General features: G+C 34.6%; 1 protein-coding gene across 1 annotated transcript in view; it reads left to right on the top strand.

Moving 5' to 3' along the window:
* The window catches only part of NECAB1 (N-terminal EF-hand calcium binding protein 1), a 2,535,085-nt gene that overhangs the window by 2,347,653 nt on the left and 166,009 nt on the right, over positions 1-21,423 (top strand). The window contains exon 8 of the mRNA XM_044065383.1: positions 13,071-13,147. Coding sequence (XP_043921318.1) covers positions 13,071-13,147 — 77 coding nt within the window. The remainder of the gene's footprint in view (positions 1-13,070; positions 13,148-21,423) is intronic.

Genomic DNA, 21,423 nt, shown 5'->3' with positions numbered 1-21,423 from the left:
ACTGTGAGGTCATCTCTTGTGCACAGCCCTCTTCAGGTCACCCCACAGATTTTCTATTGGATTTAGGTCTAAGCTTTGGCTGGGCCATTCCAAAACTTTAATTTTCATCAGGTGAAGCCATTCTTTTGTTGATTTGGATGTATGCTTGGGGTCATTGTCATGTTGAAAGGTGAAATTCCTCTTCATCTTCAGTTTTCTAGCAGATGCATGAAGGTTTTGGGCCAAAAGTGACTGGTATTTGGAACTGTTCATAATTCCCTCCAGCTTGACAAAAGCCCCAGTTCCAGCTGAAGAAAAACAACCCCAAAGCATGATACTGCCACCACCATACTTCACTGTGGGGATGGTGTTCTTTTGATGATGCAAAGTGCTGTTTTTGTGCCAAATGTACCTTTTGGAATTGTGGCCAAAAAGTTCATCTTTGGTCTCATCAGACCATAACACATTTTCCCACATGCTTTTGGGAGACTTGATGTATTGTTTTGCAAATTTCAGCCGGGCCTGGATGTTTTTCTGTGTAAGAAAAGGCTTCCATCTTGCAACCATACCCCATAGCTCAGACATATGGAGAATATGGGAGATTGTTGTCACATGTAGTACACAACCAGTACTTGCTAGAAATTCCTGCAGCTCCTTCCGTGTTGTTGTATGTCTCTTGGCAGCCTCCCTGACCAGTTTTCATCTTGTCTTTTCAGCAATTTTAGAGGGACATCCAGTTCTTGCAACATCACTGTTGTCCCATATTTTCTCCACTTTTTTTTCAAATAATTTTTTATTTTCCATATAATATAATGTTTAACAATACAATCATCAATAAATAAGTATTATAAACCTTTATATACACTATGTACAATTGACCTGAACAAAGGAGGGAAAAAAATAAAATATATGAAATTAGTAACAAAAATTTATAATATCCAATTAATAAAGTATAAAGTTACACATTAATTATTTAGGGTTCATTTTTAATTTCTCAATAAGAGTTAACATTTTTTCCCAAGGATTATTTGTTCATGTTTTAGGTGAAATCATCGATTCCTTCACCTTGATTTCTAATGTCGCTGTTTCTTCCATCAGTCTCAAGAATTCTTCCAGAGTAGGTTCTTGTGAAGACTTCCACTTTCTAGTTATACATTTCCTTGCCACAGCTATTATGGACCAAAGTAGGTATAGATCTTTTTTATTCATTCCAATAGTATCATTAACATTGAAGAGGACTAAAGATTTGGTTAAAATAAAGGTATCTGTGAATGTAGCTTGGAGAAAAATAGTAATTTCTTCCCAGAATTTTTTATATTAATACAATCAAAAAATATATGAGACCAATCAGCTTTACAGTTTAAAGAACATCTCCAACAAATGGATTTATCAAGTGAATTGAATTGGGCTAGTTTATCAGGTGTAATTAATGCCCTGTGAATATATTTCCATGCAAATATTTTCCATACTTGTAAATTAAATGCTAAGTTAACCGAACATAAAAGATTTGTTTTACTCTCAATTGATAGAGTAGTGTGACATCCTTTTGCTATGAAATTCCAATATCTTGCATTAGGGTTAGTTTTATATGTTATCAATATTTTATATAATTTTGAAATTAGATTCATCCAATTATAATTGTCGTAAATAACTTCAGATATTAGACTTATCAAATTTGGACTAGTTTTATAAGGAAAATTAATAATTTTACTATTAAGATCCTTAACATATGATAATATGCTTTGTAGTATCAACAAATCTGCTGATGGAATGCCATATTTATTCTGAATTTGTTGAATGTCTAATACTGCTTGATTCTCTATACAATGTTGCCAACAAGTGAAGTTTTTCCCCTCCCATCTAGTTAAAATAACATTACGAATTTTATTGAAGAAATTCATTGTAGAGCTAAAGGGTATTATCAAGTCTAGCCAAATCTTAATATCTGTGTTAGTATATATAAATCTTCTGAATAAATTGTAAATATTATTTATATAATTTAAGTTTGCTGGTTTTGTTATATTATATTGAATATTAACAGTCAGTATGTGCCACATCATATTAATTTGTTCACTTAATATACAATTTTTAATTATTTTATTTTCATTTAGAAAAATAATAGTGTGCAATGTTTTCCATGTTGAAGAATAATTAGGATCTATCTAATTAATGATAGTGCTTAATATGGAAGCTATTATGTATGATTCTAGATCTGGAAGTTTAATTCCACCCATTTCCCAAGATCTAATATGATGTGTATAGGCTATTCTATTTCTTTTTGGATTCAAAAGAAAGTTTAATAGAATGTTATTTATTTATTTCAAGATTTTCTTGTTAGGTACTATAGGAATAGCCTGTGCAATGTAATTCAGTTTTGGAAGTATTGTCATTTTTATTATTTGTAATCTGTCTTCAAATCTAAAGAACATTTTATTCCAGCTTACTATCAACATTTCTATTTTATTAATTATGTTGCTATAATTTATGGCTAACGTAGATTCCAAATTATCACATAGTGTTATTCCTAAATATTTTATTATGGGAACTTGTTTTCCTATCACACAGTTTGTAGTTAAGGTAAATTCTCTCTTTTTATTCAAATGTATATAATTAGAGTTTCCCTTGTTAAATCTAAGGCTGGAAATATGATAAAACCTTTCTACTATTTCATCTAGTTTTTGTACTGATTTCTCCGAGACAGATAATGTGAGTAAAACATCGTCAACAAATAACATAATTTTTGAATTGAGTTGACCATATACATCTATGCCTGATATATTACAGTTGTAATGTACTAATGATGCAAATAATTCAATTCCTAAGGCAAACAGGATGGGAGACATTGGACATCCCTGCTTTGTACCTTTGGTTATTTCAATAGCCTTCGAGGTAAATGGCCCAAACCCAAGTTTTATATAAGCCAAATTGTTTTTATAAATATTCTTTATTAGCATAATAAAATTAGTAGGAAATTCAAACAATTCTAAAGCCTTAAAAAGAAAATCCCAGCTTAATGAATCAAAGGCTTTTTCTATATCCAAAGCTACTATTAGAGATTCTTGGTTGTTTCTGTTTAGAAAATCTATGAGTGTTAGAATTCTTTGTATATTGTCATGTGTGTGTCTTTTATAAATGAATCCTCTTTGATCCTCATTTATGTGTGTCAATGATTTTTTAATTCTACTAATATTGACATGAAGATTTTATAATCATTGTTAGGTAAAGATATTGGCCTATAAGATTTACACTGTAAAGGGTCTTTGTTTTCTTTTATAATGGGTGCAATTAAGGAGTATCTCCATGAAATTGGGGTTGTGTTTTGTGCTAGAATTTCATTCAAAGTTTTGTGAAACAATGATATTACTGAAGATGGAAATATCTTATACAATTCATTAATTATTCCAATTCCCAGTGTTTTATTACTTTTACTTTCCTTGATTTTTTGAGTAATTTCTTTTAGAGATATTTGTTTTTGAATGTCTAAATTTAACTTTTCTGGTATCGCCTTTACCTTTACTAATTTCAGGTCTAAGTTTGATGTATTAGTTATATGTGAAGTATCATTATAATGGTCAGAGAAATAATGTTTAAATGCATTTAACATATCATTTATATCCAAAGCCTTTTTGTTTTTTTTTTCCTTCCTTCATATATAATACTTGTAATATTATTTTCAATTGAATGTTTTTTTTTTATCTTATTGCTAAATTAGGCATATGTTTGGGTGATACTAAATAGGAACTAAGTTTTAACCTTTCTACAGCTATATTAGTTTTGTGAGTTAGGATTTCATTTTATCTTTTGTTTAAGTCTTCCAGTGCTTTTCTATGATTATTTTGTGTGTAAGTAGATGAATTAATAGTGAGATATGTCATTTGTTTTTGGATGTTACATAATTCTGATTTCCACTCTTTTAGCTTGTTTGTATACCATGAAAACAATTTTCCATTTAGATAGGCTTTCAAGGTATCCCAAAGATTAATTACATTTATTTCAGTAGTGTAGTTTATATCTAAAAAGAATTGTACTTCTGAATCTAACCACGGTTTAAAGTGTTTTAATTTTGTAACGGAAGCTGGAATTCTTGACATAAAAATTCATTTCTTATAATCTGTATGTATTTTGAGAATTAATGAATTATGGTCTGAAACGGTTCAAGGTATTATGGAAAATGTTATTATTTTTTTAATTTAGCATTTGAGATATGAAGATTTTATCAATTCTTGTATGTGTCCCAAATCTGTGGTCTTGGTGTGAAAATAATAATGAATTGTTCTCCTTATAACTAAATGTACCAATTAGATTTAAACTTTCTTCCCATTTCTTAAGTAGCTTCCCTATAGAACTTACACGTAAATTTCTTTTGCTTGTGGTCTCTGATTTATCCAATATATAATTAATGTCACCTCCCAACATCAAATTTCCTTTCTATACTCTAGTCATTAGATCCATGTGTTTTCTTATTGTCCCAGCCCCAATACCTGGAAACCAATATATATTTACTAATGTCCAGAGTCTATTGTTATATTTTACTATTACTATGGCTAGGAGTCCTTCTTTATCTTCATATTTGTAAGTGATTTGAGACATAGTGGCATTTTTTTCCATAAAATTAAAGTTCCCCTAGTCTTTTTCTTATATGAAGAGTGAGATAAGATCAGATCATATATTCATTAGGATTCCAGCAAAAGGTATCATTTGTTTGAAGTGAGTCTGTTGAAGAAATACTACTTGTACTTTATTTAATTTCATATATCTTAATAAATAAATTAGATTGTTTCCTTGGATTGTTTAAACTGTTAGTGTTTAAGGATAAAATAGTCGTCCGTTCTCAGTATTTAACTTTACATCATATTTGTTTTGTATTATATTTTGTAATACCATACCAAATGTAAAATGTGTAACTACTAATTCACATTGTAGTCAATATTTTAATTTTGGTCAATAACTTAAAATAGAGTTTAGTTCAGGCCAATAAAAAAAAAAAGAAAAATGCCAAAATTACTTGTATAACAACAAGTATATAAATATTTGTTTAAACCCTCTAATGTACATGAAGTGAAATACACTTCCAATCTGCTAGGTGAGAAGAAATCTAACAGATTACCTACCATAACTTCCCTCATGAAAAAAGAAAGAAAAAAAACGAACCCCTTTCAAGCTCCAGTACACCTTTTCTCTTATCTTGGAGATTTAACAATATTAGTTATTATTTTCCCTATATAAAAACCAAAAGAGCACAGAAGGCAGACGAGGGAACACTCCAACCAGTTAAAAAGTCACTCGATTTAATAAAAATTCACGGAACAGCTCCACCAGCAGTATACAAAAACATAAACGCAGTTGATGCACAATACGCGTTTTCGTCCACAAACAACTTGGACTTCATCAGATAAGCAATTAGTCCCACTAATTGCATCTTAAATACTTAATAAAAAACATATTGACCAATGAACATCATGAAAAAACGTTTGAACACACAAATCAGGCTCATCTAATAGGCTCATTAATATTAATTAATACATATTATACGATGTCACTACAACCACATGTAAAAACTAAATAAAATAGCAGGGAATTCACTTTTTACATCCTAAATAAAAGTCATGATATTAAAATGTTAAAAATTAAATATATTCAACCTTGACTTATTAAATTCTACACTATATCTAAAATATTTAAAATATAAATATCTGTTGTAACTATATACCAATTCATGCTTGTCATAAGAATCAATGGATACACGTATAATGGCGCCATCTACTGGCATAATTCATCACAACACAATTTTACATTTTGGCAGCCCTTAATTTTAACAAAGGTAAAAGTGAAATATATTCATTTAAACCAGGTGTTTTTGCTGCTTCCAAGGTTATCTGCCAGCACAATTCCTTATATTCCAACAATTCTTCCCAAGGACCACCTCTTATATCCTTCTTAACCTGTTCTAATACAAAAAAAAAGAAATTTATACCCTTCGCAATCCCTAGAATGCTTGTATAAAGCATTTGTTTTTTTACCTTTAGAAATTTCATAAAGATGTTCGTAAATACGTCTCCTCAAAACCCTCTCTGTTTTACCCACATAAAATGATTTACATTTTTGACATACTGCAAGGTAAATTAATCCTTTTGTGTCACAACCAAAATTTCCCTTACTACTAATCCATCTATTTCTACTTTCTAAATGGATTTCCCCTTTATTCATAATATATTCACATTGATGGCAACTTCCACATTTAAAAGTACCCATTTTCTTTCTTCCTCCTATGGGATGTATATTTTCCCTATATAACTATTAATAATGAATTAACATAATGTATGGAACTGAGTATTGATTTGGTAATACAATTTCATTTTTGATAAGATTAGACTTCTTTTTCAGAATATAATCATCCTATCATGCACTACTTAAACATTCATAAAGTAAAATCTCATTTATAACACAGTAAATGTTGCTTAACATTAGTTCTCTTTAGCCTGAGAGTATTATATATACATATTAATAGTCTCCAATATTCTGATATGACCAATATACTAATGATTTTGTCAGATAAACACTCTCCTACATACTAAAAATATATTATAACTGAGTGAAGTAGATGTAGATATATATCAATAAGTGAAGATAAATATGGACAAGTCTGTTCAGAACACTTGAATCATACTACAAAAATTATGTAGCCCATAGAATGAACCCTTAGAGTTGTGTTCACTAGAGATGATAATGTAAATATGTTTGAGTGACCGATACATATCATAAATCTCTACGTATCACTCACATGCTTTCAATTAGAGACAAATGAAAGCATAACCAGATTCAGTTTATTTTATGTTCACCCATGAATGTAGATGTGACAAATTAAAAGAAAAAATGAAGAAAGACAACATTAGACCATAGTGATCACTCATTGATGATGAACAGAAGCAATTTGCCCTGATAAGTGGCCATGTGGGTAATATATAAACTTCTTAATACTAATGCATAGCTATAATATCAGTTCATATTATGAGAATATCATCCCAGAATATTGAACAAAATGCTAGTCAAGACAGACCATTACTGAAGCTGTGCTGCACAGCCATGGTTCCTTAAAACCTTTATAATAGAGTGCTTATCAAAGACTGTGTCATGCAGCAAGACACAAGAGTAGGCAGGCTCCCTTCTTTGTTATTAAATTGTTAAAAGTAATGACACTCTAAAAAATACAAAACCTATTAAGCTGAACAGTGCCTTAAGAAATCTCTTTATCTCATATCTATTTAATTAGTGTTCTATTTGAATTTCTCATCAAGAATTACAATTTACAAATCTGTCTTATTTTACTACTTGAAGCAGTAGCAAAAGCAGACCATGAAGAAATTTACTCATGAGCCCTTTACTTTAAAGAAATAAAGATGAAATTCCAAGGTGAACTCATTTTACCAACCATCTCACTAAGAAACTAATAACCTTATTATTTAAACAGTTGTCAATATTCAGTAAAAATATCAGCTGCATAATAGTCAGCTATACAACTAAGGTCTAAAGGAGTAAAGGTAGTTTATGTTATAAATCCCTGCCTTAACCAGATGTGTAGCATACAGAATATCATTTAGGATTTGCATTTCTTAGGAACCTATGTCTGTAAATGTGTAATTCAAACAATTCTTAATAGAATGAATGACATCCAAACTACTTTATTATGCTAATTTATGTGCAATTTTACTATAGGTTTCCCAGTACTTCCCTGTCATTAAGGCAACTCCCACAATACAACAACAGGCACTTACAAGCCTGTCTGAGATGCCAGTTTTATGAGTTATAGAACCATGGCTTAAAGTTTTGCTGGGAATAAATCAACTGTTCATCATAGAAAATAAGTACACATGCCCACATAATTTAGTAGTGCAGTTAAACAACTAATTGCATGTTGGTGTACGAATTTTGGCTAATTACCAGAATCTTTGCCACTTTACTGAAAGTTGAACCCCACTTACTAAAGATTAGAAAGCACTAAAGGGTGAGGGGTAGTCATCAGTAATTTGCTATTTACTGTATTCACTATTTATTTGGTTACTACTTAATCAATTCAACTGAACATGTCTAGGCAGTGTGAGCAGAAGAAAATAACAACATTGCACAGTACAGGGTTTACTATGGTATCTAATAAAGCAATGTGCACATTATATTCAAATAAGCAGGAGTTATAAGTACAAGGTAATCCCTTTGTGGCTTCTGAAATTAGATGATTTATGTTACCAGGTTAATGAAGTAATCAGTATAATATGTCTAAAACCTATCTTAATTTTACTTATTATGTGCACAAAAGTATGTCACAACTGCAGCTGATGTGTGCATCTCACACACATATTTTCCTATTTACATTTGCAATGCTGTAACAGATGCTTACAAAACTATCAGACATGTCATTTTACTGGATCACCATAGTATAGTGTATCTTATAGCCTAGGTAGGAATAATTCAGAAGTAAGAAAGGACTGTGTTTACTTCAAGTGTAATAATGTAGTCTGTAATGCTTCTACTACTTTTTCAATTGGATGTTATTAAATGTTACTATAAATTCTTCTTTTTTTATGCTACCTACATGAAAAACAGCTACTCTGTCACTGATTTCACACCTATTATTTTTATTTATTTAAAAAAAGTCAGGGTTTTTAGATTTTAATAATCAAAAGACAATGTTAAATGAGCTTAAAATATACTGCTTGTGCAACTGATATCACACTACAAGCGCTACCTTAAAGGTGATATTTTACTTGAGGGCCTCAGCAGATGTGCAGTAGCAAGCCCAAAACCCGGCCCCATGCTATTTCGTAATCAGGCACTAATGAATATGCATTCCCTCAATAGCGACACTAGCATATGTTTCTAGTATGTAGAATCTAGTGTTAATATCCATAACGTCCAATAAACCAATATAGTTTATATAGCTATGTTGTTTGAGTAAAATATCGCCATACATTCTACAATTAAAACTAGAACATGCAATGCTACTAGTCCATACTGAAAAATAATACATACATACATACATACATACATACATAGGGTGGGTGGATGCCAAGTTAATCAGTCAGTTAATATGCCATACAGCCTATGAGTCACTTACATCAACAGGTTGCAGAACGCAGAAGCTATCTTAGCAGATGCAAGGACTATGGCAGTATGCGCAGCACCTTTCTACCCCTTAATAACCGCCCTTTGAGATTCCCACGCTGTGAAAAATCTCACTCTGTAGTAACATTATTGCAAGGCTGTCCCAGTCTTTTGGGACTCAACTCTGGGAGAGCAAAATGATCTGCCAAGACATACTAATGCCATGGCATCAAATCCATCTTTTCTGGGATGTCTCTGATTTTTTGCTTCAGGTGAATGTGATCTTGACATAAAACAATGATAATTAGTCAGAAAACATTGCTGGACATTACAGAGAAGACCTGGTGTCCAGCAAGTACAGGCTAATAAACATCTTTTTTTTGCATTCACGGTAAAGAAGGCAAATACTTTAAAAGTGTCCTTTATTACTGTCAGTAGTAGTACTTGTTTTTGTTTCTGTCATTTTCGAGTTAAGACTTTAAAAGTTATGTGCCACACAAACCTACACCTGACCATAGCTTAATCAGACGCAGGTTCGAGGCTGCCATGTAGGTATTTGTGCCTTGCCCATCCAGATCCTGGAATGCTTACAGTACAGGGAGGGTAGGTCTCGCCATCTGTAGCTGTCACAGCACAAAACAAAGGTCCCCCCACAGTCTTAGGAGCAGGAGCATTTCTGAACTTCTTAAAACTGCAGACATTACATTTTAAAACTGGCAGTAAGGGCTTCATATTTAAATAGCTTTAATTTAACATGTTCCTTTGCTGTTTTTGGATGTTGAAGACTTCTCTGTTTTACACATAATTTCTTTTTATCTGCTGTGGATTTTGAATAATAGCAACAAACGTGAAGAGATGAGCCACACATTTTTCCAAAGCACTCTGTAAATTTTCGAAACAATAACAGTAAAAAAATTCATACTAAATTTAATGGGGATATTTTACTTCTCGACGGCTGATTAGAATGCCATGTCAATCGTGGCTCATTACATATGCAGACCTGGTCGTCAATCATTCACGACACGCCCACTTCAACGAGAAACGCAAGGTGAGGCCTTCAAGTAAAATATCGCCACCTTAACAACAGACAAGCAGGAGATCCTTAACTGACGATTTCCACCTTAAGCCTTTCATAGCAGACAAGGGAAGCTCTAACTAGTGCACGAGAATGTTTCAAATAACTGCATTGTCAGAACCCAGTAATGGAACTCTGTTTATAGTGACTCTGTTTTTTCCACATTTAAAAATATGGATATTTATGTTACTTTGAAAATGGGAATTTGAAATGTAGTGAAGGCACTAAGCCACAGAAACTATGATTAAAATTTTTCAGTTCCTATTATGCAACAATGAGGTGAACTAAATATACTATTAATAAAAAGGAAGATGAGAAAAAAACATTTGTGTACATGTTGTCTCTGTTCTTCCTTTACATATAACTAATTATACTTAAGTGAAAGATAACATTTGAATCTGGTTTTCCTCACTGCATATGAATGAGATGTAACTATATTTTAGAGGTCACTCTAAGTTATAAAACAATTTTAACATTATCAGACACAACCACTAGACTTGTGATGAGTATGTTGCATAAAGTATAAGTTTAAGAAAAAGTGTAAATGTCTCAGAATATAAAATAATAGATAAAATACATACATTTTGAAGTAAAGTCCAGACGTTTATATCTTTGTTGATTCTTTGAGAGATTTGGAGGACTGTGTAGTTTTAGAATCAGTTATTTGTTTATTTTTCCTTACATCAAACCAAGTGTTTTTTTCTGGAGATCTTTTCAAGTTGGTGGAAACAGTCCAGTCCATTTCTTCAGGAATTGTGATGATATTATTATTCTTGATGAAGGCAGAAGCTTCTTCAGTGTTGTTAAAGGTTCTCAAGTCATTTGAATAGAAAATTCTGATTCTAGCAGGATATACCATCTGCGCTTTTATTTTATTTTGTTTGAGAAGTTTCACTAATGGCCAAGTTTTTTTTCCTTGTTTCTAACACTTTTGCAGAATAATCATTGTCAAATGTGATCTAACTGTTTATATGTTATGGGACTTTTTCTCCAGGCTGTTTTTAAAATGAGCACTTTATCCAAGAAGGACAGGAACTTTACCACAATTGATCTTGGTGGTGCATTAGGTGAAGAGAATATAGATTTTCCTATGGCTCTGTGAGCTCTTTCTATTCCATTTGATAATCCCTCTTTTAAATCAAGCACTTCAAGAAGCAAGGAATTCAAAAAGGTGAAGATGTCTTCTCCCTCAGTCTTTTCTGAAAGGCCAAATATTATTATATTAGTTCTCCTCTCCCTATTCTCTAAATCATCCACTTTATTAAGTAGCCAGTTATTTTGCTGAAGTAAGAATTCTGTCTGATTTTCCTCTTCTTTGAGTCTTCCATCTATGTCATTTAGTGATGTCTCCATATCAAGTAATTTACTTTGTTGTTGCTGCAGTATTTATTTTAGTACATCTGTTTGCTTTTGGCAGTTTTCCTTGAAACTTTCCAAATTATCAGCAAATCTATTTATTTTTAACGACAGTTCATGTAATGTGGAAGACATCAGTTGTATCTCCTTCTTCAGAGTGGTTTCTGAGTGAGAATTCTTTAAACTGGCCACTACCAAACAACTGTGTTGTTCTCCAGAATATTTTGACAGGAAAAACTCAATAATATTTCTTGAAATTTGGTAGAGTTGTAGTCCTTAAGTTCCTGAATATGTTTTCTATTTCTGGTTAATGAATATATTTTTTCCCTGTTTTCTAGTACTGTTTTGTGGAGCTCTAAAAAATGCTGCTTATCTGTTTGTCATCTAGGCTCCGCCCCCATTTTCTCCACTTTTTGATGATCATCTTCACTGTGTTCCATGGTATATTCAATGCTGTGGAAATTTGTTTGTACCCTACTCCCGACTGATACCTTTCAACAATGAGATCCCTTTGATTCTTTGTAAGCTGTCTGCGAACCATGGCTTTTGCTGTAGCAGGCAACTGAGTAAATGTCAGGAGAATCCTACTAGGACAGCTGAACTTTATTTGGGGTTAATCAGAGTCTCTTTAATTGATGGCAAGAAGACTGAATGCTGTAAATTAAATCAAAAGGTGCACACTTATACAAACAGTTTATTGTAGGTTTTTATTTTGTATATTTTTGTCCCTAACAAATTTGTTTTTCAATTGAATTTTACAGGTTATAGGTCACATTAAAGCTGGGAAAAGTTTTGAAATGATTTATTGTGGTCTCATTTTTTATATCACAAAAACCTGGCATTTTTATATCCACTATATATATATATATATATATATATATATATATATATAAAATATCAGAAGAATAGGATTTACTGTAATGGAGTTTGTAGTCGTCAGGGTGTTGTGACAGAAAACTGAAATAGGAACTAACTTGTTCACACCAGTTACAAAAAACAATAGGTATCACTAGCAAAGCAGTTGCCAGGTAGACGCGCACCAGTGAAGAATGTCTCTGTCATCCACCACTTCATTTGTTCTGATAATATCAGCTATTTAATTAAATATTACAGTTACCTATTACAATGGCAGTAAGTGCAGGACCCTTAGGAAGTGCTCGTCTGTTAATATGTCAGGTATGATACTTCTTTTCTAAATTTTTTGGTGACTTATTTTATCCTCTACAAATCTTGGAATAAACAATTAGTTATGCAATTTAATACAAGTCTGCAGGATACTGGGACTGTCTTTGTTTTTATTCTCTTTTCCTATTATATGGTAATGTTTATGTAAAGTGAAATCATAGGAATCCGTTAATGTGTCAGGAGCTCAGTCCCCATGACCTTTGAGTGTTGTAACATGACAAAATGCATTTCCTTTTCTGATAGACATGTAAAGTGTAACTGGCACTTTGTCCATGATGTAACCAAAGGACTGGTATTGCTATCAACTGCTGTATAGAATCTATAGCTTATTTAATATTAATTTTATGTACGTTTGGTGTTATTTTGTTGCTTCTCATAGGATTCCATGATGAAGACAACCAGTGGATGATCCAGATAAACAGACTTCAGAAGCTGATTGACAGACTGGAAAAGAAGGTACAAAGCACACACATTTAATAGTAGTATGTTTATTTATTCTTTATTTATTTATTATGTATTTTTGGTGGTTTACTAAGTAATACTGATAATCATATTACAAGGTATTTTTTTTTTCATTTAAGCAGTTAGTCACAGCAAACTTTATGTTATTCTGGGTGAGACCCCATGAGAGGGAGTTAAACCTGAAGTGAAGATAATGACCACAATATGACGTAATTATAATTTCCCAGATGCTATGTTTTGTAACCATATAATAAGAATCAAAAATTATTTCCTACTCGTGTTGCTATAAATGTCTACAGCCTACAAAAGAGTCATGCTTCTGTTATAAATTTTAAACAAAATATTTGCAATATATCTAATTTTCCATTGCTGACTTCATTTGTTAACATAACATCACAGCACTGTATTGAAGAGTAAAATGTCACAAGCGTGTGCAACATGAAGTTTCATAGACTTATAGGTTTGAGAAACAAGCTTAAAACCTATTGTTCACCAAAAAACTTGGTAGCTGTTTTACCTTGAAGGAATTGCAGTCATGTGTTGGTCTACAGTTTTGAAGGCAGTTATGGATAAATAAATATGTGGGTGCCCCTTCTGCTTCTTTTAGTGGTGATTTGGGAGCTCCGATGGGCATTTTCATGAAGGGAGGAGGTTACGCGCATGTGCGGTATAATGTTGTTTAAAAAAAAAAAAAGATTGCAGATATTAGTGTAGTACTTGCAAGCTGTAACATACAATGGCTTAGCGTTTTCAAGGCTAGGATGATAGAAGACTTTTTTTCCTCATCCCGTTATGCTACAAGTCTCCGTCGTGGAGTTGTGCCCACTCACAGGCCTCTAGGTGATGTGTGTTTGTTGGGGGGGGGACCAGGATGGGATATGGTAATATAATAATCATTGCTGGCAAATCACTACTGTCAAGTTCTCAGTAAAGTGGATAGAGAAATAAAGGTTTCAGAGTACTTATAAGTATTTATGCTGTATATTTGTTATGTGCCTTGTATTATACTGTCATTCTATCGAAGACTGGCTTTTTGCCTCACTTCTCTTGCTGGCTGTGATTGTCTCCAACTGCTTAAGTATATAATGAAAGTGAATAAATGAAAGATTCTGAAGACAGCTAAAATGCATCTATATCACTGTTCCCTGACACTGGTGCTTGTGTTGTTGGTTATGGGGTGCCATGACATTGTCCATTGACTATGGTATTTGTGTCGTCGGTTGTGGGGTGCCAGGCCATTGTCCCTTGCCTCTGGTGTTTGTGTGTCTGGCTGTGTGGTGCCATGCTGTTGTTCCTTGACTCATTGGAGAGCAGACAAGATGAGGTGGAGTGGCAACCAATGGTAGATGAAATGTATTCATTTGGTGTAAAGTTTGGTGTAAAATTTGGCAAAGTGAAATGTTCATTTTGTTCCTGCCTATTCCAGTGGGTCTCCTTTTTTGGGTCCTCCTGCATTCTTTCAAATTGGTTGGCATCTGGTTTGTGTCACTGTGGATGGGGGAGATGTGCCCTGTGGGAGCCTCTGTGAGTTTGCCAACTTTCTGGAGCTGCTTTTAGCCATGGTTCATGGTCCTGCCATGGTGTGCCCTGAAGGCTTTGGTTTCCACCTGCTCTTTCCAGGAGGTCACCTTCTGTTGTGTTTGGTGCAGTGAGTCACAGAGGCTTGGTGGTATCCCACTTAGGATGTGGACAGGTGGTTCTCTGATGGAAGTGTTCAATGGATTTCTTGGGGAATGGGTGGTTCTGGAGGGCTGGGGATGATTGCTGTTGTGGCTCATTTCTGGGGGCGGGGTGGGAAGTGCCCCAGGGAGCCACTGTGCAATGGGTCTGACTTGGCTGGTCGTGAGGGTGATGGACATGGCCCTGGGTGTCCACTCCACCCCCCCCCCAACTGGCATTGGTGAGCATTCTGTAAGTTCTTGCATTAATGTTTTGGTGTTTGTGCCATTTGGAGGACAGCTTTCTGGGGCTGTTTTTCTGTCTCTGCACTTTCTAGCTGGCTCTTCATCTTTCTTCTTTAACGTTCTGTGTCTTTTCTTTGCACTGCTGCCTTGCCTCGCCTGTGGTCCATTTCATCTCTTCATTCCTTCTATGTAATACGCTGCTTGATCTTTGTTTGGGTGTTCTGTGCTTGGAGTTTGGTGGCTTGTTTGGGGGGATGTGGTTCACATTGGCGAGTTTGGTCTTGTTCTTATGGTCCGGCCAGTGGCGAGGATCAGTGGCAGTTTGTTTGGATGCACAGTGCTCTTTTGCCCTGTGGTGAGGAGGAAAGGGGGAGGACAAGTTTGTTTTCTCCTTCTCATTTGGTGGCAGCAGTGCATGGGAGAGTGGAGGAGTTTTTCCCAGAGCTATGGTTGCTTGAAGAGATTGAGTGGCCATTTTGCGGGTTGCGAGTTTCCCACGAAGAAGGGTTGTCACCCCCCCCCCACTTTTAGTTGTACTAGCACAGCAGGTGGTATATTTGCCTGTCAATGCTACAGTGCATCAGGAGAGGTGCCAGCATCTATGGCAGGTTACAGAGGCAGACCTTTTCTTTAACTTTGGCTTCACAGTTAAAAAAAAAAACACTACTAACAATGCAGTGCCACTAGCAATGGGAAGGGCAGGCTCTGCTCTCTATGTACGTGCAGGATAGATTTCACCATGATGGGGGGAGTCCTTTGTTGACCTGCATTTGTGCTCGAGTTTCTATCCTGGGAAAATGTATGCTGTCGCATGCCATTACACAGCTTGATGTTTCATTTAAATTCGCAAAAGCAGATCATTTTGGTCGCATCAAGGATTATGCAGCTGAGCAGGTAAATCCAACAGGAATGCCCCTTTGATTGTTATGTTATGCGTAGTTTAAACTAAGCTATGTTAGGCAACCATCTGACTGCAGTGACCCAGTAATGAAAATAATAGTGGATGAATGAAATAATTGGCTCCGAAGGACTGGATAAACCTGCAGAAGGTTTACATTTACATTGTAGGGTTGAAGGGTTTGGGAGCTATCACTGCTTATGCAATCTCCAGTGGAAAGGAAGGGCAGCCATGGCAAAGTGCCCTGAAAAAGGAAGATGTTGACATGAGTGGTGTCTCTCTGTTTTACATTTGTTGGCTAAGAAGGCAGTCTTCTTTGTTGAGTGAGTTGGCATCCAAAATCTGATTCTCAGTCAGCACAAGTCAGTTTTAATACAGTACCAGAGAGGATTACAAGATTCAATACACGTGCATATAAACACATGCGCACACACAGATATACATACATACACGCACACATACATATATATGCACACACACACACAGGAATACATACCTATATATAGACATACACTCACACACACACACACATATATACAGATATATATACATACATACATATATATATATATATATATATATATATATATATATATAGATATATATATAGATATACATACACACACACACACACACACACACATATATATATATATATATATATATATATATATATATATACATACACACAGATATACATACATATATAAATATATAGATATAGATATAGTAGATACGTATATGAGTCTACTTCTGTTCATCAAAAACATGTTTTTCGAATAACAGAATTACAAATCCACTTCAGCAAAAGTGCACTTAACCGAAAGTGCACTTTCGCGAACACAGGTTCACAGAACCAGGAAACAAAACAGACAAACTCTGTGGCCCCCACACCCCCCCTCGTACTTATATATACTAACTCCGAGATCGCACTACAGTGGGGAAATGGGTATATTTCCTTATCCCCACTGTACTGTGCTTCAGTGAATCGGGAAAGTATGCTTGCAGAGTTTGTCTGTTTTGTTTCCCGGTTCGGTGAAGTGTTTGCGAAAGTGGACTTTCAGTTAAGTCCACTTTCACTGAAGTGGGTTCGTACTTCTTTTATCCAAAAAAATGCATTTTCAACAAACAGAAGTAGACCCATACATATATATATATATATATATATATATATATATATATATATATATATAAAAACTTAAAAGACCTTTTTTAATAATAGAAGAAACTGTTCTGGAATTAACAACTGAAATACTTTAAGATTTGATCACTTTCTACATTTTTTAACATTGGACTTCATTAGAAATATTGAAAAAACAAACCGTTCAAGCTGGGGGGGGGGGTCAGCTCTAAGTCTAACTTGCCATTTAAGTTCCCTGACTTCAAGTAATGGATTGCACTCACTAAATAAAGTGGAAACTTTTTCAACAACAATAAATTTGAACTGAATATGGAGCACTTGGGGTTAAATTTATTAAGTTTAGCCAAAACATTTTTACAGTCCCTTTTCTTATAGCTTAATAATGCTCTTTAATCCTGTCACTGAGTCTTTTACTGGTCTTTCCCATATGAAAGGCATCACAAATAGAGCAAACTCCAATGTATACTATGTTAGTGGAGTTACAATCAAAATGATCAAAGAGCTGGAAATAAGTAAGAAAGTGGTTTCAAAATAAATTTCTCACCTCACCATTAGCAATGTGCTGACAACAAACACATCTTCCACAGGTAAACATACCTGGGGAACCACTCCTGGGCAAAATTCCTTGTGTGGGATTAGACTCAAACAGGGACTTTATTGATCAGGTTTTCTTGTGTGAAAAAGATGGGCTAGTCCCAAGTGCATTAACTGATTCCTGACTGCTTTTAATGATTCCCCAATTTTTCATGATAATGTTCCTGATACTTTCAGAGTCTAAAGAAATGGAGAGGGGAATCCTTGTACAATCACTGGATGAGTTGCCCTTTCCACTGCTGAACCCATATCTGAGGATGGGGGGGTGCTTGGTGTATCTGCAAGCTGCCACATCTTTAAAACAGCTAAAAACAATCTCTTCAGGGTACTGTTTTTCTGTGAAAAGCTTCATTAGGTAGCAACATTCTTGAAGAAATAAAGTGCCGTCACTAACAATCCTACTAAGACAAGCAAATTGACCTTTAACTATATTTCTTTTCATAAAATTAGGGTGCTGGCTTGAAAAGTTAAGGTAATAGTTATGAAAGATTTTCTTCATATAAATGGAAGAGACAAATTCCCTGAAGATGGGGTTGAATGCAAGAAAATGTCAAGAAAATCTACTTTATCTCCCTTACGAGAGAGAGAGAGTAAACTCCAGGAATTCAATGCTGTCATTAAGTTTAACTAGAAAGGAGTCAAGTTTATTGGGAGCTCACATCCAAAGAAAAAAGATGTTGTCAATAAACCTTTTCTACAGACTAACAAACTGGAACCCTTCCAGATGAGTTAAAGTATTAGCTTCCCATGCACTAAGTACTAGGTTAGCATATGCAGGTGCCATTTTAGCCCTCCCATTGCTAACTCTTGTAGCTGCTGATAAATTCTGTTCAAAGAGAAAAAAAATATTCTCCATAACTAGTTAAATTAAGACTATGTAAGCCTTAATTCTTTGGGAAGGTATGCCTGTCTGTTTACCAAGGTAGTCAGAAACAAATCCCATACCCTTTTGATGGGCAATGCTAGTGTAAAGAGCCACTATATCTAAGCTGACCAGAGTACAATCTCCTGCAAGAGTAGGGAAATTAAACATGTCATTTCAAAATTCCCAAGAATCTTTCAGGTAAAAATGAGAGCATTCCACTAATGGGTTCAGGAAAAAATCAAGAAGTGCTTAAATGTATTCAGTTTTGGTTTTCTTGCAGGCTACAATCTGTCTTAAAGGTGGATCTTGAGGATTTTGTGGCCTTTGGGAATACCAAACATTCTCCCTATAGTAGAGGAATCAACTGTCATGAAGTCAAGTTCCCATTCTGAGATTAAGCCCTCTTTAAACATGTCCAGTAAACACTTGTCAGTATTGTTAAAACTAAATGTGACTTTGTCCAGAGTGACAATTTTGTAGTGGTCTTTAATAGATAAGGCTTCATTCATTTTTTTGTTTATAAGCTTTGGTATCTATAATGAAAATGCATATATATATATATATATATATATATATATATATATATATATATATATATACACACACACATAATCACGCGCACGCATACACACACACACACACACACACACACACACACACACACACACACACACACACACACACACACACACACACACACACACATATACCTATATATGAATTCACTTTAGAAGACTGAAAGACCATAACACTGAAATTCAAAACACTGAGACCAAAATCTTGAAAATGCAAAACACTGAAAATTCAAAAAATTGAATCCCATAACATTGAAAATACATAGAAACCAACGTTTAATATATGCCAGCCCAACTATATACACAAACAAATAAAAAAACAAACCATATTACACTTCTCCAACTATAAGCAGGGGAGCGAGTCCCATTGCCCCCCCCATGTGGGGGAGCTGCACCCCTCATGCCCCCTGCTAAATATATCAACTCTGAGATCGCACTACATAGAACAAAATGGCAAACATACCATTCCAAGCTTCATGACTGCATGTTTAAATTGTAAAAAACTATCCTCAACATTCTTTTAGAAACAGTACTTCACTGTTAAAACATTACACATTACAATATATCTCTTTGATATGGGTTTATATTAGAACATCAAAGTTTCAGAACTTGGAATGTTCTAATATCGACACCTACTAACCGAAAACCGATAAGACCAAAAATTTAGAACATCGAATTTTTTCCTAGGGAAAAAATTTGCTGTTCCAAAACACATACACACAACACAAACACACCAAACAAACAGCAATCCACACACATACACCTAAAATCTTACATCTAAACCTACACTAAACTGTACATACACCACTATCTACCCACTTACCTTAACCCAAACCCTAACCCTAAGATCCGTCATTATCGCACACAATTCACCCACGCCCTAACCCTAACTCACCTATCCCACTCTAACCCTCACATCCACACTTTCGCACACTTACCTGACCTGCACCCTAACCCTAACTCAGCTATCCCACCCTAACCCTCACATCCACACAATCGCACACTTACCTGAACCTGACCGTAACTTTCCAGTGCAGAGCTGAGAATAGCGAAGCGACAGGAACGGACAAACAAATTCTTTCCCTAGGAAAGAATTTGGTTATCTAAAACTTCTCTGTTTTCAGCATTCACTTATTAGGTGTCGATATTAGAACATTCGAAGTTCATAAACTTCAATGTTCTAATATAGACCCTTTGATACTTACTGAAGTTTCATATTCCCTTCTTACTTGCTATACTACAACATAACACATCTTAGTGTGGTGTAGTGCGATCTCAGAATTGATATAGTTAAGCAGCAGGTGGTGCAGTGGAGCTTACCCCACTGCTTATATTTGAAGAAGTGTAATGTGGTTTGTTTTTTATTTGTTTCTGTATGTAGTTGCACTGGTATATAGTACATGTTGCTTTCCTGTGTTTTTTTCAATGTTATGGGATTCAATGTTTTGAGTTTTCAGTCTTTTGAATTTTCAAGATTTTGGTCTCAATGTTTTGAATTTCAATGTTATGGGCTTTCAGTCTTCTAAAGTGAATCCCTACACACACACACACACACACACACACACACACACACACACACACACACACACACACACACACACATATATATATAGCATTACAGAATATATATATATAGGAGCACTACAGAATCTTGAAAGACCAAAATCTCGAAAGTTCAGAATACTGAAAACTCAAAATAATGAAAACACACAGGATACCAACACTTACTATATTCCAGCAGAAGTACATACAGAAACATAATACCCTTCAACTATAAGCAGGGGGCAAGCCCCTATGCACCCCCACACCCCCTGCTACTTAAATATATCATCTCCAAGATTGCACTTCACTACATTAAGTGCAATCTCAGAGTTGATATATTTAAGAGGCAGGGAGTGCGGGGGGTGCAGGGGTGCTAGCCCCACTGCTTATACTTGGAGAAGAGTAATATGGTTTGTCATTTATTTGTTTCTGTGTGTATTTGTGCTGGAATATAGTACGTTTTAGTATCCTGTGTGTTTACAGTATTTTGAACTTTCGAGACTTTGGTCTCAGAATTTTGGTCTTCAGGATTTTGGGCTTTCAGGATTCTGTAGCGCTCCTATATATGCTAATCTTAGATGATTTCACCCCTCACATTTTCTCCTCTCTTTTCCTCACTCCCTACTAACACAGACACAAACGCATACTCTTTTTAGAACTCCACCACCTGCTCTTGTCTAGTCCCACTTTATTATCCCTTTTATTCTGTCTCTCGTACACACTATTCTTTCACCATCATCACTTTTCACTT

Source organism: Protopterus annectens, chromosome 3.part0 (genome assembly GCF_019279795.1).
Source record: "Protopterus annectens isolate FY-2018-M chromosome 3.part0, PAN1.0, whole genome shotgun sequence".
Classification (NCBI taxonomy): Eukaryota; Metazoa; Chordata; order Ceratodontiformes; family Protopteridae; genus Protopterus; species Protopterus annectens.
Note: the sequence above shows the minus strand (reverse complement) of the source record. Positions and strands in the feature narration are given on the sequence as shown.